Here is a 26,580-nt window from a genome sequence, read left to right as displayed (position 1 = left end):
GCAACAGCATTGTTAAGCTTCGCCAAGCTGGAAAGCATTAACCGTGTATTTACAGGTCCATGGTTTAATAGTATTGTTGATTTTCTGTCTATCCTTCCAGTCAGGGATTTATTTATTTTGTTTCTATATGCAGTTAAGCATGATGCTATCACATTAGCTCCGTAGCTAAAGAGCTTCGCCGATGTATTGTAGTGGAGATAAAAGTCACTGTGAATGTCCATTTCGCGTTCTTGACTCTCATTTTCAAGAGGATATAGTATCCGAGGTGGTTTAAAATACAAATCCGTGATCCACAATAGAAAAAGGAGAGAGTGTGGAATCCAATGAGCCAGCTTGTACCTAAGTTACGGTCAGAGCGAAAAAAGATATGTCCTGCACTGCACTCTAGTCCTTCACTCTAACGTTCCTCATCCACAAATCTTTCATCCTCGCTCAAATTAATGGGGTAATCGTCGCTTTCTCGGTCCGAATCGCTCTCGCTGCATTGAAAACAATGGGGGAATGTGAGGAGCCTTTCAACCTGCGACGTCACGCTACTTCCGGTACAGGCAAGGCTTTTTTTATCAGCGACCAAAAGCTGCAACTTTATCGTCAATGTTCTACTAAATCCTTTCAGCAAAAATATGGCAATATCGCGAAATGATCAAGTATGGCACATAGAATGGATCTGCTATCCCCGTTTAAATAAAAACAATTCATTTCAGTAGGCCTTTAAAATCAGTGCCCAGGAAATAGTTTTTTTTCCCCCCTAAACACGTACGTGCGTGCGTGCGTTATAAATTGTATCATGCATGTCTATTTACCCGCTTGTGAGACCATAATCTAATTATTTTTGTTCTGTTGATAAATGAAAAATAAACATAACATAATGTTGCACATTTCTTATGATGGAAGCCAGAAAGGTCAGTTTTGTCTCCACAAAAAAGAAAATCTTCACGTCTGTCTGAGTTTTTGGAATATCTGTGTTAGTTTGTATTGCAAATTAAAGAAAGCTAAATAATTGTCAGCCTCATGAACACTCAGTTTTTTGATGATGCATAAATTAAGATTTGTAACGCTATCTTTGTTTTGTTCCACAGCGTTCTATTAGAGGTTTGGTCCAGGAGATGGACAGTATTCTGGTGGAACAGAAGACTCTAAACTGCGTCTCTGAAAAAACTCAGTGGTGGCGGGGCCGAAGGGACCTTGACTCTCGAGTCGAGGTAGGAAACCAGGGTACTGCTGAGGGGAGGTTCAGATGTTTTATCGAATTAGATCACTTAAGTGTCCATTTCTCCCTTTGACTGAGAAACCTGAAGAATAGAATACTGAATGTTAAGTTAAAGTACCAATGATTGTCACACAATGTAATCATATTCATTACTGTGCTGAACACAACATTGCTAAAGAGGTTTTTTGTGTATATTCACAAAATTATTAGTTGTTATGAAGGCTGTTTTTTCTGTAAAACATATGCATGGGGTGCAAAATATTTATTTTCAACATGATACAGTTCTGCTTCTTAAGACTGATACAGTTTACTTAATTATCTGTTTTCTTAAATTTAGATTGCTTGTAGTTAGTGCACACCTTTCTTTGCGGCTGGCTTTAGAGCAGCGTCTTCATATGCTTTCTAAACACTTGAGCAATGCTTGCGTTTCAGGTGACTGCTAAGGTTTGATGTGTTGAATGTTGATGTTCTTTTTTCCTCCTCGTGGAATGTTTGCAGTGTTAATTTCAGTGACTAATAGTTTTCCTCTTAGTTATCGTCATCAACCTTTTTTTCACCTGACAAAGATAAAATAACTAATCAAAACAAATGCAATTTGACAAAGACTATGACAAAATTAACTTACATTTTAGTCAATGAATAAAAACGAGACGAAAATATTGACAAATAAAATCCAATCATTTATTTTTGTCTTTTAGATGGGTGGGACAAGTTAGCAATACATCCAGTCACACCTCTTTGACAGCGTACATATGAAATGCGGCCGGAGTTAGTTAAAAAGGAGAGCCAATCAGATGCTTTTCTTTGTGAGAAAATTTCTCATGGCCAAAACAAAAATGTATGGATTCAACATGTTCTACATCGTAATATGTGTGCACCTGGGAGAAAGTGAAGAGGACACATTTAATTTTTGACATTCTATGATGCCATCAGCAGGCGATCTTTTGTGACATCTACACAACTGTAAGTTAAAGATAATTCTATTTTATTACTTCTTTACAAAAAATTATCAAGTAATTTTTCTCTCTCTCAAGGAATCGTTTAATTGGTAAATATAAAGGCATGACAACTTTTAATTTGGTCCAACATGATTACGTCACACACACAGCCGAAAAAGGAAGTTGATGTTGCGTTTCCTATTTATTTATTTGAGGTGGCCATTTATTAACAAATGAAAGGGACAAGCGGTAGAAAATGGATTTTAAATGAAATACATAGTAACTCTGTTTCACAACACACATACATACCTGCTTTTGCCAGAAACATAGCATTGAATATAATAGAGAAAGTGCTTGAACAATGTCTATTGGCATTGACCTGTGGAGCAAAAATTATTAATTACATCATTTCTGACAATAAGATCATGCTGTTTTTTTGCTAAATGCTTTACATGTAGTCTAAATAAAGATTATTTAAATTAAATTGAAGAGAAACCTAATCTTTTATATTTAATAGTGTAGCCTAGTAAATGTTCTATCATTTTAGCTGACTAAAATGTGTAATTTCGTTGTCTAAAACTTAATCATTTGAGATGACTAAAATTTGACAAACTAAAACACATTTTTGTCAATTTTGACAGCAGTTTTTAATTTAGTTTTAGTCATGCCCTTTTAACACTGAGTGTTTGCAGAATCGGTGCAATTAGCACGCAAAATGTATTTTGAAACCGTGACGCAGTCCCTCACAATCTACACCATGTTTGTTTACTATGAGTTCAGGGGAAGTTGACGACAGCACGAGCAGGGGAAAAGGAGCACAGGGCATTTGATTAAGGCTGCAGCTAACGATTATTTTTCTATCGATTAATCTATAGATTATTTTTTTCGATTAATCGGTTAATCTATAGATTTTTTTTTTCGATTCATCTATAGATTCTTTTTCCTTTTACCGATTATTTTTTATTTTATTTAAAATGAAGATGAAAAAATAAAAGTAGGCCAGTTTTTTCAAAAGGCATGGCTTTTATTTACAAAAAAAAAAAGTATGGCCACTCAGTCAACATTGACAACAACATGACAAAGTATTCTGTAACAATGTAAACATTTAAAACTTTTAACATTTAACAAAATTAAAAGTAGCTTATTTTCTTTTTAATGTGCAAATATAAAAGTAAACATCCAGTGCAAATCTTAATATTCTGCAATAGTATAAGCATTTAAAAAGTAAAAGTATTGCTTATTTTGCTTTAAAATGTGCAAAAATAAAGATAAACATCCAATACAAGAAAGTGCAAAACGAAATATTCTGTAACAACAGTGTAAACATTTCAACAAAAGTGAAAGTATTGCTTATTTGCTAAAATGTGCAAAAATAAAGATAAACATCCAATACAAAAAAGTGCCAATCTAAATATTCTGGAGCACTGTAAACATTAAGTATTGCTTTTAAAATGTGCAAAATAAACATCCAGTCCAACACAGTACACAATAACCAATTCTACTCATTCCAGTGAGTGACTAACAGTTGTAATGAAGAAAGGTTAGCATGTCTACTTGCTTTGCTTCTTTTCTTGTTTACAATATTCCCAGCAGCTGAAAATAGGCGCTCAGAAGGGGTCGATGTGGCTGGAACTGAGAGGTAATTAGCCTTCACCTCAAACCAGGACTGCGAGCGAGCTGAGCTGCAGTTTAAGTTTCTAGTAGGTCAACGGGCTCATAGTGATGTTACTAGTAGTTGACTGGGAGGTGTTTATTATCATTTGGGGAGAGTCCGCTGCCTGATGCTCACCTGCTAAACACCTATCTGCTCGACGCTGAAGCGCTGACTACATGCGCTATGAATACGCACTGCTGATTGGCTGATAATGCTTCGTGTGTACCAATCAGATGGTTGTGTGGGTGGGACAATGCTGCGTGCTGAGACAGAGGCAGAGGAGCAAAGCAACTTGTTAAGACTTTAGCAGCTAAAGTTAGCTTTAGCTTAGAAACTCGTTCGGTACACCCCCGTACCGAACCGAAATCCCCGTACCGAAACGGTTCAATACAAAACACATACCGTTACACCCCTAGCAGATACAAATGACACATTCATGTTTTTGTGTAATGATGACAACGTATGCTAACGCGGACGATTGACTAGTTGATGGTTGATGGTTTTCTTTTCAAATGTTCGTTCATAGCCGTTGTGCTGCTATGATAGGCCATTTCCGCTCGACACAGTGTGCATACAACAACATTATTAGGCTGTGTATTGAAATACTCCCACACTTTTGACGACTTTTGGCGTGCGTTTTTCCCCTCGCTCGCACAGTCTGCTTTGCGCTCCGCCATGACGGTAGTGTGACGTAAATATGCGACGCGTCGACGCACAAAAACGGCGTCGACGTATTTACGTAACCGATGACGTCGACTACGTCAACGCGTCGTTTCAGCCTTACATTTGATGAGAAGGAATACCACCGCAGGTTGAAGCCATGACAGTCTCTCAGCTGGAAGCAGAGGGACAGAAGTCTGGCACATACTAGAAATGCCCAAATACAGTTGAGGCTTCAATTATTAGCTCTTCCATGAAAATGTCATTTTTTTATGAAGTATTTCACAAGTGGTGTTAAAGAGAGCAAATCATTTTTATCACAGCTTTTCCAAACATCCTACTTTAATTATGGATTCTTCCAATATTTTTATTTGGGCACAGGAACAAAGTTATTTCAGAAAAAACAAACATGACCAGAATCCAAAATATTAGCCCCCTTAAAAACTCCCACAAGTTTAAGAGATAGCAAGTGTTTGAAGCCGTATGTTCTGGTTAATCAAACCAATTTGAAGTCACCAGTGGACACTAACTCTATTAGAGGAACCTGTAGAGCAGTGCAAAAGATTCAGTAGATGATTCAGGACCCCGAAAGGATCATGCCAAAAACAAAAGAAATCAGTTAAAATTTAAAAATATCCTCTTGAATGAAAACAAGTCAGCAGTGCAGAGAAGTCACCAACTGATGCACAGAGGAGTGGTCCTGACTTGCAACAGCTAGCACTTCCTCCATGGAGGCTGATCCGTGGTCACCTGAGAGACGGCAGATCAACTGGTCTAAAAAGGGGTCCATTTAAAGGTTAGAGTATACAAATGAGTTTTAAGATGGGATTGAAATGCTTCTACTGAGGTAGCATCTCTGTTACCGGTAAGGCATTCCAGAGTACTGGAGCCCGAATAGAAAACTCTAAAGCTCGCAGACATTTTTTGGGCTCTGGGAATCACTTATAAGCCGGAGTTCTTGGAACGCAGATTTCTGGCCGGGACATATGGTACAAAACATTCAGCAAGATAGGATGGAGATAGACCGTTATTTATTTTATACGTAAGTAGTAAAACCTTAAAGTCGCATCTTTAGTGCACAGAAAGCCAGTATAGGCGTTTTGTAGAGGTGTAATGGTATGTGTATTTGTATTGAACCGTTTCGGTACGGGGGTTCCAGTTCGATTCGGAGGTGTACCGAATGAGTTTCCACACGGACATATTAAGTAGCGTAACGCACGTTGTGTAAACAATGCACACCGAGGCACAACACACGGCATGCTAGCAGCTAACGGGCTACGATAGACTGACCATACGTCCTCTTTTCACCGGACATGTCCTTTTTTGCGGAGCTGTCAGGGCGGAGTTTCTTAAATGCCTCAAATGTCCGGCATTTTGAGTTAGGGTTGCATGTATTTTCAATGTACGTTCAGGGTTAAGAAGGGGTTAAAAAAAAAAAATTGTGCGTGCAGCAGCATTCGTGAGGGAGGGGCAGAGACAGAGAGAGTTATGATAAACGCGCATGCGCATGCTTTTTATCCATAGATTTATCAGATTACATTTTTTATTATCTATAGCTGGGGTGTCAAAAGTGTGCCCGGAGGCTATTTGCGGCCCACAGCTAATGTTTTAAAGGCCCACGGCACATTCTAAAAATACTATTAAAATAAACAAAAACATAACAAAAGTGAAATAAAAAAGCTTAAAGGTTGAATGTAACTTAGAAAAAGTTGCAATGTTGACTAATAAAACAAAGCTGGGTTTTTTTTCTTTCAAACTGTCATTGCTCAAAACATAATATTGATCAAAATCAATGTTATTATGAATTATTGACCTATCCAAGGTTTTGATTACTTCACATCAAAATATTCCACTAAGAAAAATATTTTTGGTGGAAGATTTTGCAAATTTGGTAAATAAATAACCAAAAAATGTATATTTTGTTGTTTTCTTACTGTACCGAAAATGAACCCAACCGTGACCTCTAAACCGAGGTATGTACCGAACCGAAATTTTTGTGTACCGTTACACCCCTAGCGTTATGTAATCAAACTTTCTTGTTCTTGTCTAAAGTCTAGCGGACACATTTTGTACCAACTAACATTTTAATACAAACCCCGTTTCCATATGAGTTGGGAAATTGTGTTAGATGTAAATATAAACGGAATACAATGATTTGCAAATCCTTTTCAACCCATATTCAGTTGAATATGCTACAAAGACAACATATTTGATGTTCAAACTGATAAACTTTTTTTTTTTTGCAAATCATTAACTTTAGAATTTGATGCCAGCAACACGTGACAAAGAAGTTGGGAAAGGTGGCAATAAATACTGATAAAGTTGAGGAATGCTCATCAAACACTTATTTGGAACATCCCACAGGTGAACAGGAAAATTGGGAACAGTTGGGTGCCATGATTGGGTATAAAAGTAGATTTCATGAAATGCTCAGTCATTCACAAACAAGGATGGGGCGAGGGTCACCACTTTGTCAACAAATGCGTGAGCAAATTGTTGAACAGTTTAAGAAAAACCTTTCTCAACCAGCTATTGCAAGGAATTTAGGGATTTCACCATCTATGGTCCGTAATATCATCAAAGGTTTCAGAGAATCTGGAGAAATCACTGCACATAAGCAGCTAAGCCTGTGACCTTCGATCCTTCAGGCTGTACTGCATCAACAAGCGACATCAGTGTGTAAAGGATATCACCTCATGGGCTCAGGAACACTTCAGAAACCCACTGTCAGTAACTACAGTTGGTCGCTACATCTGTAAGTGCAAGTTAAAACTCTCCTATGCAAGGCGATAACCGTTTATTAACAACACCCAGAAACGCCGTCAGCTTTGCTGGGCCTGAGCTCATCTAAGATGGACTGATACAAAGTGGAAAAGTGTTCTGTGGTCTGTCGAGTCCACATTTCAAATTGTTTTTGGAAACTGTGGGCGTTGTGTCCTCCGGACCAAAGTGGAAAAGAACCATCCGGATTGTTATAGGCGCAAAGTTGAAAAGCCAGCATCTGTCATGGTATGGAGGTGTATTAGTGCCAAAGACCTGGGTAACTTACACATCTGTGAAGGCACCATTAATGCTGAAAGGTACATACAGGTTTTGGAGCAACATATGTTGCCATCCAAGCAACGTTACCATGGACGCCCCTGCTTATTTCAGCAAGACAATGCCAAGCCACGTGTTACATCGACGTGGCTTCATAGTAAAAGAGTGCGGGTACTAGACTGGCCTGCCTGTAGTCCAGACCTGTCTCCCATTGAAAATGTGTGGCGCATTATGAAGCCTAAAATACCACAACTGAGACCCCCGGACTGTACAACTTAAAGGCCTACTGAAATGAATTTTTTTTATTTAAACGGGGATAGCAGATCTATTCTATGTGTCATACTTGATCATTTCGCGATATTGCCATATTTTTGCTGAAAGGATTTAGTATAGAACGACGACGATAAAGATTGCAACTTTTGGTATCTGATAAAAAAAAGGCTTGCCCCTACCGGAAGTAGCGTGACGTAGTCAGTTGAACATATACGCAAAGTTCCCTATTGTTTACAATGATGGCCGCATGAAGTGAGAGAGATTCGGACCGAGAAAGCGACAATTTCCCCATTAATTTGAGCGAGGATGAAAGATTTGTGGATGAGTAAAGTGCAAGTGAAGGACTAGTGGGGAGTTGAAGCTATTCAGATAGGGAAGATGCTGTGAGAGCCGGGGGTGACCTGATATTCAGCTGGGAATGACTACAACAGTAAATAAACACAAGACATATATATACTCTATTAGCCACAACACAACCAGGCTTATATTTAATATGCCACAAATTAATCCTGCATAAAAACACCTGCGTGTTTGTTACGCTAGCTCCTAGCTCCTCTGCTAGCTCCTAGCTCCATAGAACACGCCAATACAATTCAAACACCTGATCAACACACACAATCACTCAGCCCAAAAGACCGTTCACCTAACCCAAGGTTCATAAAGCTTATATATTTTTAAAAAGTTACGTACGTGACGCGCACATACGGTCAAGCTATCAAATGTTTAGCAGCCAAGGCTGCATACTCGCGGTACCTGATATTCAGCTGGGAATGACTACAACAGTAAATAAACACAAGACATATATTTACTCTATTAGCCACAACACAACCAGGCTTATATTTAATATGCCACAAATTAATCCTGCATAAAAACACCTGCGTGTTTGTTACGCTAGCTCCTAGCTCCTCTGCTAGCTCCTAGCTCCATAGAACACGCCAATACAATTCAAACACCTGATCAACACACACAATCACTCAGCCCAAAAGACCGTTCACCTAACCCAAGGTTCATAAAGCTTATATATTTAAAAAAAGTTACGTACATACGCAAAAAAAAGTTGCGCACATACGGTCAAGCGATCAAATGTTTAGAAGCCAAAGCTGCATACTCACAGTAGCACGTCTGCGTCTTTGTCATCCAAATCAAAGTAATCCTGGTAAGAGTCTGTGTTGTCCCAGTTCTCTACAGGCGTCTGTGTATCGAAGTCAAAAGTCCTCCTGGTTAGAGTCTCTGTTATCCGAGTTCTTCCATCTTGACTGCATCTTTCGGGAATGTAAACAAAGAAGCGCCGGCTGTGTACTGTTGTTGCTGACTACGTTCGAAAAATACGTCCATTTCGCACCGACAACTTTCTTCTTTGCTTGCTCAGCTTCCTTCTCCATAATGCAATGAACATGATTGCAACAGATTCACGAACACAGATGTCCAGAATACTGTGGAATTATGAAATGAAAACAGAGCTTTTTCGTATTGGCTTCAATGTGGAAGGCATACCCGTGTTCGCCGGGCCACGTCACGCGCATACGTCATCCTCAGAGGCGTTTCGAACCGGAAGTTTAGCGGCAAATTTAAAATGTCACTTTATAAGTTAACCCGGCCGTATTGGCATGTGTTATAATGTTAAGATTTCATCATTGATATATAAACTATCAGACTGCGTGGTCGCTAGTAGTGGGTTTCAGTAGGCCTTTAAGCTGTACATCAAGCAAGAATGGGAAAGAATTCCACCTGAGAAGCTTAAAAAATGTGTCTCCTCAGTTCCCAAACGTTTACTGAGTGTTGTTAAAAGGAAAGGCCATGTAACACAGTGGTGAACATGCCCTTTCCCAACTACTTTGGCACGTGTTGCAGCCATGAAATTCTAAGTTAATTATTTGGGGGGGAAAAATAAAGTTTATGAGTTTGAACATCAAATATCTTGTCTTTGTAGTGCATTCAATTGAATATGGGTTGTAAAGGATTTGCCAATCATTGTATTCCGTTTATATTTACATGTAACGCAATTTCCCAACTCATATGGAAACGGGGTTTGTACTAGACATGGGCAGACCCGAAAATAATACGTTAAAGTAATCGAGACAAGACTTAACGAACGCATAAATAATGATCTCAGCGTCAGTGGTGGACAAACTGGGACAAATTTTAGTAATCTTACAGAGATGAAAGAAGGCTGTTTTAGTAAAACCCTTAATGACAACAAAACATATTGGTGGGAGTGTTATGCTCTTGGGATGCTTCATTGCATTTGGAACTTGGAATATTGTCAAGGTGGAAGGAATCCTGAAGAAAGGATGTTTGAAGATCTTTGAGCAAAACTAGATATGGGTCGCCGCTTTGTTTTCCAACATGAGAAAGACCCAAAACAAACGTCACTCCTCGTGAAGACTCCAGAAGACCGAAGTAAATGTTATTGAATGGCCCGCACAAAGTCCTGACTTCAAACCCATCGAAAATCTTGAGGTAGAGTTGAAGACCAAGGTCCATGGCAGGATACTGTCAAATCTTGCGTAGCGTGAGAGGTTTGCCAAATAAGAATGGACTGGGATTGCGCAGAGGTGTGTGTTTGTGAGACTTGTGGAAAACTAACAAAATGTTTCAGACTGGTCTGCAGTAAAAATGACACATGAATACCTATTAGCATCAGGGGGGGCTAATCATTTAGACGCTGGTCATTTTTATTTTTTGTGAATTAACTTTGTTCATGGGTGCAAATATAGAAATATTGGAAGCATCTAAAATGAAAGTAGAATGCTTGGAAAAGCTGTTTTAAAAATGCGTTGCACTCTGTAACTGCACTTGGGAAATACTTAATTTTTTAAAAACTGACATTTTTATGTGATTGCTAATAATTCTGTGAACTGTATTTACGTCCACCAGGCTGTGATGTCAAACTATATCCACAATTGTAAAAGGACTGCAAAACCCAGCGTTGATTCCAGAACTACATGCAAGCTCAGGTCCAAATGCGTGAACCTTATGATTTGGCAGGCGTTTAACGCGACTATCCAACGCTGTAACATTTACAAGTCAAAAAAGTGAAAAATTACCATAGGTTCGCTCTAGCGGCCAAATTAAGTTCACCTCTAAAGGTTTTAGTGCATTCAAAAATTATAATGGCCCCCAATTTTTTTTCTGTATGCAACCCTTTTTATAAATATGTTTGGCCTGGCCTAAGCCATAAATGTCATTCTGCATAATTTATGTTTTTTTTCAGCAACTGGTGAAAGAGATGGAGCACTTACTAGGATGCTGGAAGAGCCTTCTTCTGCCTCTTACATCAGATCCCAAGCTCTCCCCTCAAGTCGAGCGCCTTTGCAAAACATTATGTGCCAACAAAGTTACAGCCAGTGAAGAGATGCTAAAGGTTTGTTTGTCTTGTTTTTTGAGTCAAGGCTCTGTTTGGAAAACTCCAACATCTACAAAACTCCCAGGTTTGGCTTTCTCTAGGCTTTGCTTTCTGCCACCCCTGTGCTCTCCCAAAAAGACTGGAAAAGCTTCACCCTGGGAGTTTGTCCCCACTGGGATGACAAATGTGAGCAGCTTCTCCAGTCATCTGTTGTGCAGCTCACAGACCGAAAGGAGCCTTGTGGTCACGTGGTTCTCATTCTTGACAAGGTACTAAGCTCACCTATTGTAATGTGAGCTTTCTAAGCATTATGTGTGGTATATCATGTAGGTGTCCTTTTTTTTTTTTTTTTTACACAGTACCTTCAGAAGTTGCCCTGGGAGAGCATATCCATCTTACGCTCTCGCTCTGTGAGCCGCATGCCGTCCCTTGAGTCTTTGGTTGGTTTGAGCTTTCAGAAAAAGGTAAGATTTATCCCATTTACTGTGTCCGACTGGCTACAAAAAATTGAAGGATGTGGGGCGACTAGGGATGTAAATCTCTTTGTAGTAGATGATTCAATTTGTGTTACGATGCAATTCAAAAATGATTTGTTTATGAAACAAAACAATTTGATGTGATTTGATTAAGTGTGGGAACGATTCAATAAGATTCGGTACTGTGTATGAACGATTCGATTCTATGGTAAATATTTGGTGATGGACACAGTCCTTTTTTACAGCAAAGAAAGTTTGCTGAAAATGAGAGTAAAACAAGGAGATTGAGCCCTTTGCATGAGAACGTTGCATTTTATCAGATAAATAAAAGACAAACTGGGAATTTTGTCTGAGGCGCCATTACTTGGGGTTTTAAGATATTTACGGACAGCACGGAGACTGTCCGCGGCGTTGACATTGTGTATCTTGTGGCTAATTATTTGGCTATCTACGTCTATTCACGTCACCAGTTACGTATGCAACGCAACAAGCGTGGCTCTTGTTTTACTTTAAAGCAGGGGTCTCAAACTTCATTTACCTGGGGGCCACTGGATGCAGAAACTGGGTGAGGCTGGGCCGCAAGAAAAGATTTCTTAAAAAAATCTAACATGCACTTTTTAGTGAATTCACCTTCTTTGAATGGCTATCCCGCCCTAGCAACATACTTGCCAACCCTCCCGATTTTTCCGGGAGACTCTCGAATTTCAGTGCCCCTCCCGACAATCTCCCGGGGTAACCATTCTACAGAATTTGTCCCGATTTTTACCCGGACAACAATATTAAAGGCCTACTGAAATGATTTTTTTAATTATTTAAACGGGGATAGCAGATCCATTCTATGTGTCATACTTGATCATTTCGCGATATTGCCATATTTTTGCTGAAAGGATTTAGTAGAGAACATCGACGATAAAGTTTGCAACTTTTGGTCGCTGATAAAAAAAAAAAGCCTTGCCTGTACCGGAAGTAGCATGACGTCGCAGGTTGAAGGGCTCCTCACATTTCCCCATTGTTTTCAATGCAGCGAGAGCGATTCGGACCGAGAAAGCGACTATTTCCCCATTCATTTGAGCCAGGATGAAAGATTTGTGGATGAGATACGTGAGAGTGAAGGATTAGAGTGCAGTGCAGGACGCATCTTTTTTCACTCTGACCGTAACTAAGGTACATTGGATTCCACACTCTCTCCTTTTTCTATTGTGGATCACGGATTTGTATTTTAAACCACCTCGGATACTATATCCTCTTGAAAATGAGTCGAAAACGCGAAATGGACATTCACAGTGACTTTTATCTCCACGACAATACATCGGTGAAGCACTTTAGCTACGGAGCTAACGGGATAGCATCGTGCTTAAATGCAGATAGAAACAAAATAAATAAGCCCCTGACTGGAAGGATAGACAGAAGATCAACAATACTACCAAACTCTGGACCTGTAACCACACAGTTAATGCTGTACCGCCTGGTGAAGCCTAGCAATGCTGTTGCTAACGACGCCATTGAAGCTAACTTAGCTACGGGACCTCGACAGAGCTATGCTAAAAACATTAGCTCTCCACCTACGCCAGCTCTTATCTGCTTATCACGACCCGTGCTCACCTGCGTTTCAGCGATCGACAGCGCGACGAAGGACTTCACCCGATATCGATGCGGTCGGCGGCCCGGAGACGGAGGAAGTCAAGGTGAGGACAGCGGTGCGGCGGCGGGCATTGTAGCTTTCGACGACACCCCGGCCGCCATCAGAGTCGGCAAGAAACATATATTTCCCCAAAGTTACGTACGTGACATGCACATAGCGACACGCACGTACGGGCAAGCGATCAAATGTTTGGAAGCCAAAGCTGTACTCACGGTAGCGCGTCTGCTATCAACTCAAAGTCCTCCTGGTTGTGTTGCTGTAGCCAGCCGCTAATACACAGATCCCACCTACAGCTTTCTTCTTTGCTGTCTCCGTTGTTCATTAAACATATTGCAAAAGATTCACCAACACAGATGTCCAGAATACTGTGGAATTTTGCAATGAAAACAGAGCTGTTTGTATTGGGATACAATGGTGTCCGAATACTTCCGCTTCAACCCTTGACGTCACGCGCAAACGTCATCATACTTAGACGTTTTCAACCAGAAGTTTCCCGGGAAATTTAAGATTGCACTTTATAAGTTAACCCGGCCGTATTGGCATGTGTTGCAATGTTAAGATTTCATCATTGATATATAAACTATCAGACTGCGTGGTCGGTAGTAGTGGGTTTCAGTAGGCCTTTAAGGTCTTTAACGTCCTCTACAACCTGTCGTCGCGTCCGCTTTTTCACCATACAATCAGCGTGCCGGCCCAGTCACATGTTGTATGCGGCTTCTGCAGACACATGTAAGGGACTGCAAGACACACTTGATCAAGAGCTATACAGGTCACACTGAGGGTGGTTGTATAAACAAGTTTAACACCGTTACAAATATGCACCACACTGTGAACCCACACCAAACAAGAATGACAAACACATTTCGGGAGAACATCAGCACCGTAACACAACAGAACAAATACCCAGAATCCCATGCAGCCCTAACTCTTCCGGGCTACAATATACACCCCCGCTACCACCGGGCGGGGTTGGGGTTTGGTGGTACAGAAGCCAAATACAACATGTGACTGGGCTGGCACGCTGTTTGTACAGGTTGTATGTGGGCTCTGTACCGAGGATGTTGTTGTGGCTTGTACAGCCCTTTGAGACACTTGTGATTTAGGGCTATATAAATAAACATTGATTGATTGATTGATAGAGGGCGCTAAAGGTAGTGCCATCACGGCACGCCCTTAATATTGTTGTTTGGGTGAAAGTCAGCAGACATTCGAGAGAATGGTTGCCCTGAAATTCGGGAGTCTTCCGGAAAAATCGGGAGGGTTGGCAAGTATGATGCTGTCAAGCGCCATTCATATAAAACTCGCACCTTAATATGAAAATTTAATGTTAGTGCGGCCCGCAAAATAACGTCTCGCATGCCGCAATTGGCTCGCGAGCTGCGTGTCTGAGACCCCTGCTTTAAAGACATAAACCGTCAGCTGATTTCTAGTTTGACGTGATAACCACTTTGTGTTTACACTCGATTCACCACTGAACCTTATGGATTTGAGGGGGCTGTAACCGGCTTAGCCGAACTGGCCACTTCTCAAACCGGATATCCTGTCGCATCGGGTGATTTTTTTTTTTCTTCCTGGGAATCTATACCGGTACCAATTTTCAGTAGTTGTGTATGCTAAGCAGTGAGCTGATAACTGTGCTGTCCAGAATGTCTATATTGTTTTCTTATACTTACTTACTCAGTGGCCTAGTGGTTAGAGTGTCCGCCCTGAGATCGGTAGGTTGTTTTGTTGAGCTCTCAAATACTTTATTGTATATATTACACACTTGCAACATGCATCTTAGTTGTAGTTTTAATTTCCAAATTTAGTGGGTGTTAAAATCGCCAAGTGAAATCACTAATGCGAATTAACATGTTTATGGTATATTCAATGTCAATTAACATTGAGCTATTGCATTTTGAAAAGTGGAGCCTTACTTTTGGGCGCCTTCTATCAGGCTTGCTTGCCTGGCTGGCATGGAATATTGCAACCTTGCCTAAAGGGAGTCCGCCATGAAATACGCCTGTTAGCCCGCCAAGTGCATGAGCTTGTAACCAGAAGTGATGTCACAAGTAACAAAAGTATCGCATTATGATATTGTTTGACTTTACATGAATTGTTACCCAGTTGTACTGATAGAAATACAATAAAATTACCAAATTCGGTACTCATTCCTACTTTGTAGATGCTAAAACCTATCAAATGTACGTCTTTATATGCTAAGCTATCTGAACAAAACATCCACATGTTAGCTTTGTGTTATAGGTGATACAACAAATGAATTGTGTGGGTGTGTGGGTGTGGGTGATCTATCCAAATATGTATGTATGTTTAGATAGATAGATATGTCACAAATAATGAATTTGTTTAATTCTTAGAGTATGTTAAGGGCAAATAAAATATGAGTTGCCAGCCAAAAATTACCCCAGTTGTTTCCACTTTGGACAACCATACAATAACTATCAATGCACTTTATGATGCCAGTCATCATAGTTGTATCATTTTCCTGCTTTAGAGCGATCCTCAGTCAATCCTCAAGAATGGTGTGGACAGAAAGAACACATTTTATCTTCTGGACCCTGATAAAAATCTGGGCAGCACACAGGACCGATTCAAAGCGTGGTTTAGCAGGTAAGACCAGTGCGGCAGTGCCCATGTTTAATTTTCTTGTTTTTAGATGGGTATCTAACCACCTCTCTTTCATTTAAGTCAACCGAATTGGGATGGGGTGTGTGGAAGTGCTCCTGAAGCGGGCCAGTTGGAAGAAGCTGTTGCGACCAAGGATCTATACATGTGAGTTTGAGAACCTACTGTTAGTGGCGCCCCCTGTGGGTTATGATCAAAATGCTTTAGAGCAGGGTTCCCCAACCTATTTTCCACCAGGGACCGGTTTAATGTGTGCATTATTTTTACGGTCCAGCTTTCCGCGAGTGCCAGATAAAAAAACGCAATAAAATGAGCATGAAATATCAACTCACTAACGCTGAAGTAGTGGGAGCCCTGCGCGTGTTTCTTTGCGAAGATATGGTCCATTTTCTACCGCTTGTCCCTCTCGGGGTCGCAGTCTTGTTGATGGCATGTACTGTATACCAGTGTTTCTTAACCATAGGGACAGAGCCCTACAATCTGGCACATTAACATTTTATATGTCCATTAATGTGCATTGTCCAATGTGCTATAACAAAGGGGTTGTAATATACATCTATTAACAAGCTTATTGGTGTGTTTAGTGACAGGTGAAACATAAGTCGGAGAAAATGCGGTAGTTTATAAATTAATTCATGTTACTGTGCGGCCCGGTACTGGTCCCCGGACCGGTGGTTAGGGACCACTGCTTTAGAGGACATGCCAGCATACATGTAACACATATCCTCAGATATAAATATATCAGAATCCTTATGCATATAGTTTCCAAGTCACATCCAAGCCCTTGCAAAGAGGTTTAATTGATGGCAGCCATGTTTTCAACCAATTTTGTTAAAATTGTCAGTCCCCCTAAAGGTGTCCAGCAGGTTTTGTAGTGACGTCAAGTTAAAGTGGGTGTTTTGTAAAACTTATTAAGCTGTGCAACAACATTAAAGGTAATCAGTTTCATGGGTTTTATTAACAGTGCCAGTGTGTGGTTTTTAATCAGAAAACTAATAGCACACAGTACAACAAAGTTAAGGTGACACATTTTCACCCTTTTTTGTTTTTCACTTTACCTAATCATTGTTTTGGGGAGTGCAGGCAATGTTGCGTTGGCCAATAAGTGCAGCAACGTCCGAATGTGACAAACAAATGTTTCAAAATTTAAAACGTATGCAAAAGAAAAATGCATAACACCCGTCCCCCGGCAAAAATCGACATGAGAAAATTTTAACAGAACAAAATATGTGTTTTTGATCTTTCAAGCGTTTTGAATTCCTGTTGCATTTGTTTTATGGTGTTTGACCCATCGTACAATGTAGACTAATATTATTTGTGTAGTTCACTTTAGAACAGATTAGCATATCTTTTTCATTGTCACTTGAATAACAAAACTAAAGGTGCTCTATGCAGTCATTGCACCATTCGGAAAATGGAATATTCAAAAATGATTGCTAATAAAGACCAGTTATTAAAACTCAAACACAATTACACATCCCTAGCATTCAAACAAAATATATCACACAAATACATTTTGTTTATGAAGTGCATGTATTAAATTATTTTTTTCCTGTGCGTCATGTACCCTGCACCTCTGGACACGTCAGTTTTATGGGTCACGGTGCAGGCGCACGCTTCCTTGGCAGCCATGCAGTCCTGAAGCGACCAATAAGAGCCGCCTCTCTGCTGATCGGTTGCAGCAGCGCCGCTCTGGCTGTGCGGGGAGATCAGGAGGGACAAGGCATTATCCTCAATTACCTCATAGCGGGCTGGTAAGATATAGGGTTTTTTTTAATGACCTTTTTGAACATTTTAGGTTCAGTTGTGTAAAACTTCTGATACATATGTTTTGACTTTATTTTATTCCATAGTCCCTTTCTTTTGGGAAATCTGTGGGATGTAACTGATCGGGATATCGACCGCTTCGCCCAAGCCTTGCTGGAATCCTGGTTTTCTTCTAAGTCGGGAAGTGCCCTGCTGGACTACATTGGTCCTTCACGGCAAGCCACAAATTTGAAATACCTGATTGGAGCTGCACCTGTCGTCTATGGCCTGCCAATCCATCTTCAGTAACCGTTCTCAACTAGCTGCAGCTCAGAGACACAGCCGATATGTTTTGTGTGCTGGCCTGCCATAACAAACATATCTGTTGTTAACAGTAGTTGGCTTAAGTCTGAGTGCTTTGCAGACATTCATTTCAGTGTTGTAATACTTTGCCATAAATTCTATTATAATCCTAAATTTTTGTTACTTATTTTCTGCATGGGTAACTGCCAGTTATTGCAGTCTACGGGCTTTTAGTACGCATTGACTTGTATGCATTTTTAAGAAAATAAAGCTATTTTAATTCATTTTGACGCGTATACAAAAAGCATTGTGTAACCTGATGTAATAATATACCGCCCACTAGGGGGCGACCTTTTACATTGCCTTTAATGCGCTTCCTGAGCCGGAAGCAGATGACTCGGCGTCACTCCCAACATGGCAGTGAATCTCGCGGACTTGTCTATGCCTCAGCTTGAGGGTCTAAAAAGCCAATTAGATCAGGTAAATCTCTTTTTTATGTCGATTTTATCTTGGCTGAAGTTTTATTGCTTTCAATAACTACTCAAATGCAAACTGTGAACATTGATAGAATGTTTGTCGAAGTAGTGTGCGCATGCTGCTTGACAACGTTAGCGTGAAGCTAACCATTGCATGTCAACATGGGCTAAACCAGGCGTCGGCAACCCAGAACGTTGAAAGAGCCGTATTGGACCAAAAATCTAATCTGGAGCTGCAAAAAATTAAAAGCCGTATATATGTCTTATAATGAAGGCAACACATGACTGAAGTGTCTAATGACTGTCGCAGGCTGAAGCAAATCTTTGTTGACAGAAATGTTGAAATTTGATATTTCTTCTACACATTTTTACAACATTAGAAATAGAGATGTCCGATAATGGCTTTTTTGCCGATATCCGATATTGTCCAACTCTTAATTACCGATACCCAGTGTTGGGACTGTAACGCCGTTAGTTTCGGCGGTAACTAGTAATCTAACGCGTTATTTTTTATATTCAGTAACTCAGTTACCGTTACTGCGTTATTTTACTTTATTTTTTATGTAGTATCTGCTTGAAACTGAAGATCTGAGTGTGTTTTGTGGCAGCGCTGCGGTGGAAAATAAGAGGCGTACGTGCTTTGTGTGGGTGGGGGCGGGGGGGGGGAGACTCCCATACCGTAGTTGAGGGGCACAGGGGAGACGTTCCTTCGGGGCTAACAACCTTCACTTTACCCGGAAGTGGTCTTTACAGCTGAGGGTGAATGACGAGGCCGGCGGTTTGTTGCAACTTTGTGACTTTATTGGACGCAGCCCTCCAGCAAGCTAGAGAGAGCACCTGCAAGCACTCACTGTCGCCGGTCGCTCACTTCTCTCGCCCACTCACTCACTGACGTCATTCACCTCACATGCTGTCATTTAAAGGGCCACACGCACACACATAAACGCTACTATCATAACAACTAACAAGACATCAAGGCGAAGCCAAGAGTCGATTTTTTTAACAAGGAGAAATCCTCAATACTTTTCTTTTGTCGAGCACAGACAAAATAACATTTGTAGCGTCCCGGAAGAGTTAATGCTGCAAGGGGTTCTGGGTATTTGTTCTGTTGTGTTACGGTGCGGATGTTCTGCCGAAATGTGTTTTGTCATTCTTGTTTGGTGTGGGTTCACAGTGTGGCACATATTTGTAACAGTGTTAAAGTTGTTTATAAAGCCGGCCTCAGTGTGACCTGTATGGCTGATGACCAAGTATGCCTTGCATTTGTGTGTGTGTGTGTGTGTGTGTGTGTGTGTGTGTGTGTGTGTGTGTGTGTGTGTGTGTGTGTGTGTGTGTGTGTGTGTGTGTGTGTGTGTGTGTGTGTGTGTGTGTGTGTGTGTGTGTGTGTGTGTGTGTGTGTGTGTGAGAAAAGCCGTAGATATGTGACTGGGCCGGCACGCAAAGGCAGTGCCTTTAAGGTTTATTGGCGCTCTGTACTTCTCCCTAAGTACGTGTAGACAGTGGCATTTTAAAAAGTCATAAATTTTACTTTTTGAAACCGATAATTTCCGATATTACATTTTAAAGCATTTATCGGCCGATAATATCGGCAGTCCGATATCTGACATCCCTAATTAAAAACCATTAGTAAATCAGAGGTTACTCAGGTGAGAACTCCTTGAAATTACTGGCTTTAAATGGTCAAAGGTATATATGTGTGTGTCCAAGTTAAAGGAAACGGCTGGCAGTCTTCTGTTAATAGATGTATTACAATCTTTGGTAAGCTAGGTAATGTTTGCTAACCTGACTCTCGCCAGAGCCTTGTAGTTCGCCGAGCTCCACACAAGGATCTGAAATCGAGGCCTATGCAAACTCCTTCATGATAGCAAAAAATAATGAACCAATCAGGATCGAGGAGGCGTGTGCTCACATTGATTTTGCTATTGCAACTGTTTTGTCGAACATTGATCGTCTACTGACATTGCTGCATTGTTTCAGCAAAAGTTTTTTAACTATTCTGTCGTTATCCAGTATGTCGGCTGTTCTGTTTTGGATTTCCCAGCGTCACGGGTTGATTTCAATGTGAGCGGTTGGAGTAGCACGTCATTCAAGATAACAGACAAGTGGTTTATCCAATCACATAAAATGATTTTTTTTTACAAGGCCCCGCCTTCTGAAATACATCTCCTATTGAGAAGTCCCAGATCCTTGTGTGGAGCTCAGCGAACTACAAAGATCTGGCGAAAGTCAGGTTAAATGTTTGCTGTGGTCTGGAACAATATGGCACACAAACAACAAAATCACTATCAGAAATGCAGCCAATATTACATACAGATAATGTGTCATGAGACATACAAAACTAAATTATATACAAAGAGGATAAAAGTAAAGGAAATTAAATGAGCGCAAATATACCTACACACGAGGCGTAATAATGCAATGTGTACATACAGCTAGCTTAAATAGCATGTTAGCATCGATTAGCTTGCAGTCATGCTCTGACCAAATATGCCTGATTAGTGCTCCAACAACCTTTGTGCATCCACGCACAGCATACAACTTTTGGTGGACAAAATGAGACAAAGGAGTGGAAGTTTTTACATGTAAACGAACTGTTTCGTTTGTTTGTATTTTTCCCCAATCTTTTTCCATTTTCAATCCTTTTTTTAAAAATTCTCCAGGGAGCCACTTGGGCGGCACTAAAGAGAGCCACGGGTTGCTGACCCCCAGTCCATACAAATTCTATAACACATCAAATATTTCATCGTAACATTGTTTTGCAGGAGATTGAGTTCCTGACATCCTCAATAGGCCAGCTCAAAGTCGTCCAGACCAAATATGTTGAAGCAAAAGACAGTTTGAATGCGCTAAATAAAAACAACCAAGGTAAGCAATCTTTTATTTAAATTTTTTTATTAGGACTTAAATGAAACCTTCCGTAACAATAAAATAAGCATTTCACATGTTGACAAATATTCCACAGTATCCTATTCTTGAAGTTGTTTATTTTAAAAATCTGTAAAACTAACTTGTCTTGTGTCGTTATAGGGAAAGAACTACTGGTTCCCCTTACAAGTTCTGTATCCTTGAGTGAGTTTTGCAGTTCATTTTCATGTGTGCCTAATGTTCACCAGTCACTACAAACACATGCACTTAAAACATCTGAATTATTACATCCATTCGGGTAAAACCAGGTTTGTTTTATTTTTAGCACCCTATATAAATTGTATTTTACTTTTTAAAGACCAGTGAAATCATATCCCTCTTGCATGTACTGTTGAACTTCAAATTATGAACATAAATGGTTCTTGAACAGGGTTTGTAAATAGAAAAGTTTGTGTATTGAAGAAAATTTCCCAGTAAGAGACATTGTAAACATGACTAATGGGTGCCAGACTCGACAAAAGTCCATATTTTAGTAAAAGTAGTAGGTACACTATGAAGACTATATAAATCTCTATACATAACTATATATAAAAAAAACATAAGGTGATGACAGAACAACTTCATATTCATTTAATAACAAAGCCAAAATAACAAGTGCATTGTCCTCATTGTATGCCCGGTGTTGCACTCAATTTAAAATCACAAATCTCCCTACCTTACAGTAATTGGAAATACAAAATAAAATCAACTTTATCTTGTCTGTGAAACTTCTTGGTGTCGACACCAACAAGAGGATAGCCAGAAATAAGGAGCTTTTGACTACATCGCAGACTACGGGTAAATCTCTACCATATATGGAGATATCCGCTGACGTCACAGGGCAGAAAACGTCACAGGACCGAGCAAATTTCAAACGGCTCGTTTGGAGAAAGTATGAAGGAAGGGAAGATTATTATAATGATTTATAAATAGATCTGCAATTCCTCCATGGTTTGATTTCAAATGTTCTCAACTTATGCAGATACTAAATTCACAAAAGCAGGTACCGATAAAAAGGAAAATTTGGTTTTGGTCAATGGGTCACCCTTAGATTATTTTCGCTTTCATTTTGTTGCTGCTCCTCCTCAATTTAATTAACAATTATATAGGTACATTTTACAAGACTTTCACAAGATCTAATGAATTTCTCACCTCACAGTTGTAGGAAGTCCATATATGGCAACTTGCCTCGCCTTGAACAAGCCGCATCTCATAAATACCCTGCTCGGTATTGTTTACTGCTATATTATATATAACTTTTCATATCCCAGTATTTTCACCAAAATTATCACGGTATTGCTGAACATGTTCAAAAAATACTTATCAAGTTTAATAAAAAAATGTAATACAATAAATAAATAGCCACACAATATACTTTCTTCACAGAAGAAGTTTGTTATTTAATATTATTCTGGATACTTAGGTGCCATATCATTTTTATTTGAGTGTTTAAATATGTTTATCTTATTCCGTTTTAATTTGTAAAAGTGTTAGTGTTTGTTTTTTTTATGATAAAGAAAAACGTGTCATTCGGTTTATGTGACGTCGCACAAATTCACTTCCTGTTGTCATATTGCTTCGAGTATCCCTCGATCTCTCTAAGAGAGCGGCCTGTAGGTTTATTATGCACAAATGAGTATCTTAGTTGCTCAGACACCAATGTGTTTGTACAAGTTTAGATTCGGGGCAGTTGTATTTTAAAGAAGGACGTCAATGTCACCTATTCATTTAATAAGCAAGAGTGGTAGTTTGCGTCTCCAGTAAATGAGCAGTGTTTATGAAAGGGTCCTTAATTACAATTTTTTGATATTTTTAATTTAAAATGGCGATACTAACCATGGGGCGTTTCACCGTGGTTTAGAATGATACCATTTATTGTTACATTCCTAGATCAATATAATTTTAAAAGCCTCTGGAATGAGCTGGCTTGACCTTCTTTAAACCTTGCTGGCGTTCTCCACTTTAACGTTGAAACCCCACGGTCAACCACGCATTTCTAATCATGCTTTCTGATGTTGTTTTACATTGTTTCTTTGAGATGCATTGTCCTTAAGTGTTTATAGATGTACGTGCCTGGAACGTTAAATGATGTGGAGCATGTCTTAGTGGATGTGGGCACAGGATATTATGTTGAAAAGGTAAGCAGGCCAGTTTATATTCACACTTTGTCCAAATATGTCAAACTGAGTTATGCCTGTGTCCGTGTCTCTCCAATGTAGAATGTATCTGATTCAAAGACGTTCTTCAAGCGTAAAATAGATTTCCTCACAAAGCAGATTGAGAAAATTCAGCCCGCCCTTCAGGAAAAACATGCCATGAAACAAGGTATGACATTCTTCACTTCAACAATTCAGATGCTGCTATTTTGCATGCATATGAGAAAGAACATCTATAGCTGACTTGGTCAGGGTCATATTCCATGATTTGGATCATTTTTAATGAGGGTGACTTGATCCGATATTGATATCAGCAAAAAAACACATGTATGCTTCCATAGCAAGACTGACAGATTTAAGTTACAACTGTACGCTACTTTGTTAGAAATAGCAACAGCGTAGGATGAATGCCCACAACAAAAGGATAGAGATAAAAGAGTTCATTGATAACATTCAAGTATTTCTTATATAAATATATATAAATAATCCGTTCATGAATGAGTATATCCGTTCGGCCACCGTGTTCAATGGAGAAGTCTGATCTACAAAATTTGCAGACATCATTCATACCCCTTCTCCTTCGAGCTGTCCTGGTTGAACTAAAATTATTTTTTCCAATCATTTTGGAATTTGCAAGCGTACTTCTTCTTACTCGTCGTCGCCATGTCTCTTCTTCGGTCTTCTGCTTCGTCTCTTATGTTTTTGGACATTACTACTTGCCGTAGTTTTGAAGCAAGGCATGATGGGAATCCGGATGTTGTGTGTCAGTGTATTAACGTGCCGGCTGGAATAAACACACGCTGAGAAATGGCTCCGTGCCTGCCTACTTTATGGGTTATAGATAAACCTATGGATAACGGAGACATATAATAGTCTCCAGTGTTTCCCATTAACTGCCAAGATACCTGTGGTGGTGGGGGCGTGGCTATGGGCGTGGTCACCATGACATAATCGAGTAATTTGCATAATTTACTACAATGATTTGATTTTCTCTAAAAAGGCTCAAAAAATGTATACTTACTAATTAATAACAGTTTTGTTTTAAACGTCCATCCATCCATCCATTTTACAATATAATTACAACACTTTATGTACATATTTATATACAGATTTGAACAATAAGTTATTCACTGAAATATATTTATTAATTGTGGTTCTTACAAAAAATATATCTTATAAAATATAAAAGCTAAAATGTCTCAAAGCTCTGCCCCTTTAATTAGTGCATACTAAATAATTTAACTTTAGCCTACTACTACAACCATATCATTTACCAGCAACATAAAGTGAAACAGAGGCAGAGGTGTCCTGCCACAGTCAGTAACAAATAAACAGAAAACAGTAGTGGTGGTAGATAGACACAGAGCTTCATCAAACATCTGATCCACTGAACAGAGCTCCAAAAATCTTGAACTTTAGACTGCCATCAGTTTTACTCCCTACACTTAACCATGTGTTTCCTACTGCCTGCAGACTTTGCACCCTTTGTTATATACACATGTTGTGTTTCTAATATAAATACATTTAATAAAGTCAAATACAAATAAGGCAACAAGAGAAGTATCCTACACTTCTCTTTTGTAGAGTAAATCTGAACAGCCGATATGGGCATCTACATCAACTATATGATTTGCCTGAGAAGCTGGAGAGGACCAAAAAAAAAAATAATAATTTTTTTTAAATTTTTTTTTTTTTTAATTTGTGACGGACGTAATTCTTTCGTGGCGGGCCGCCACAAATAAATGAATGTGTGGGAAACCCTGGTCTCCTTTTCAGGTGAGAGAGGACGCTAAAGGCAGTGCCTTTTAAGGCACGCCCCCAATATTGTTGTCCGGGTGGAAATCGGGAGAATAGTTGCCCCGGGAGATTTTCGGGAGGGGCACTGAAATTTGGGAGTCTCCCGGGAAAATCGGGAGAGTTGGCAAGTATGGTAAAAAGTGTCTTTGATTGAACAATATTTAGTGTTAAGCCATCATTTGTTAATACAAACAAGTATCAAGTTATTATAGTTGCATATTACTTACACATACAAAATCTCCAAGGCAGAAGCGTATTAAAAAATATCTAGTAACCAATGTGCTTATCATTCAATTTACTGCATCATGAGGTTAACTTAATAAATAATTGCGGCCACTAGATGTCACTAAAACACTTCAAAAGCATACATCTGTCATAAGGTTGTTTCTTTCCATACCTACAATTGTTCTTGGAGTAATTTCACTTGATCAACCCTTTCAAACATATCACACTACAAAATAATAAAAATGTGTATTATGATTCGTGCTGACATTGTATCGGATTAATGTTGCTATCAGTCAATGCGCCAGGCTCCAATATCGGTATCTCATCAGAGTGGTTTAGGGACAAGCCTAATTTTTTAACTGGTCTTTTGTATCTTGCAGCTGTGATAGAAGTCATGAACGTGAAGAGCCAGCAACTGCAACAAAGCGGACAGGCCACCAGCGCCAAGGCTTAACGACGTCAACCTTAAAATGAATGTGTTACTGTTGTAACGTGTCATTATTGTGATGTAGTGTCAATCCACATAAGGGACATCTTTGCTACAACATAGTAAGTACTTCAGTAGGAAACATGAGTGCAACAGTCGCATACATGCCACACATTTTAGCAAGAAGTATGATCTCTTAAGGCACAATGCTATAGAGAGGAAAACGTGTATATACTTGGGAGTAGTATGTGCACAGCGTGTATAAATAGACTACACTGAAAATGAGTCAACACAGCTGGCAACACAAGTGTCCAAAGTATATATACTGCTATGCAAGCTGTACACTGACTACTCTAAGTATATGTAAGTTTACTTTTTTAGTGTTCTGTCAGAAAACATACTTTCATAAAGTTGTTGCTGAAATGTGAGGGCTACAGTATACTGTATGCCTGACTGACATTAAAGTTAAAAGAAATGATAAATTAAGGTTTGTCAAATACAAATTGTTAATAAAAGATCAAGAAAACAAATGTAGGATGAAATTTGGTCTCTGTCGCCCCGCCCCCTTGATTAGGGTTTTAATTTGTGTGATGGTGCTAACAAACACAGGCTCCTTGGCGGAGATAAAAAAGTGAAGTGTATAATGGTGTAATAGTCAACGCAGCATTTGAAAGGCACTGACG

At 39.6% G+C, this 26,580-nt stretch overlaps 2 protein-coding genes across 2 annotated transcripts in view; both read left to right on the top strand.

Moving 5' to 3' along the window:
* The window catches only part of espl1 (extra spindle pole bodies like 1, separase), a 45,404-nt gene extending 27,210 nt beyond the window's left edge, over positions 1-18,194 (top strand). The window contains exons 25-32 of the mRNA XM_062048786.1: positions 1,080-1,202; positions 10,989-11,138; positions 11,222-11,389; positions 11,480-11,584; positions 15,733-15,848; positions 15,927-16,010; positions 17,453-17,617; positions 17,717-18,194. Coding sequence (XP_061904770.1) covers positions 1,080-1,202; positions 10,989-11,138; positions 11,222-11,389; positions 11,480-11,584; positions 15,733-15,848; positions 15,927-16,010; positions 17,453-17,617; positions 17,717-17,918 — 1,113 coding nt within the window. The 3' untranslated portion in view covers positions 17,919-18,194. The remainder of the gene's footprint in view (positions 1-1,079; positions 1,203-10,988; positions 11,139-11,221; positions 11,390-11,479; positions 11,585-15,732; positions 15,849-15,926; positions 16,011-17,452; positions 17,618-17,716) is intronic.
* A 41-nt stretch (positions 18,195-18,235) lies between these two features.
* pfdn5 (prefoldin 5) lies at positions 18,236-26,430 on the top strand. The gene is made up of 6 exons (XM_062048797.1): positions 18,236-18,392; positions 21,151-21,253; positions 21,416-21,447; positions 23,356-23,430; positions 23,512-23,617; positions 25,851-26,430. Exons 1-6 carry the CDS (start codon positions 18,327-18,329, stop codon positions 25,922-25,924), a joined length of 456 nt encoding a protein of 151 aa, XP_061904781.1. The 5' UTR covers positions 18,236-18,326; the 3' UTR covers positions 25,925-26,430.
* The last annotated feature ends 150 nt before the right edge of the window (positions 26,431-26,580 follow it).

The sequence above is a fragment of the Entelurus aequoreus genome, linkage group LG01 (genome assembly GCF_033978785.1).
Source record: "Entelurus aequoreus isolate RoL-2023_Sb linkage group LG01, RoL_Eaeq_v1.1, whole genome shotgun sequence".
NCBI classification, from domain to species: domain Eukaryota; kingdom Metazoa; phylum Chordata; class Actinopteri; order Syngnathiformes; family Syngnathidae; genus Entelurus; species Entelurus aequoreus.
The sequence above is the reverse complement of the archived record's forward strand: the minus strand, read 5'-3'. Positions and strand labels throughout refer to the sequence as shown.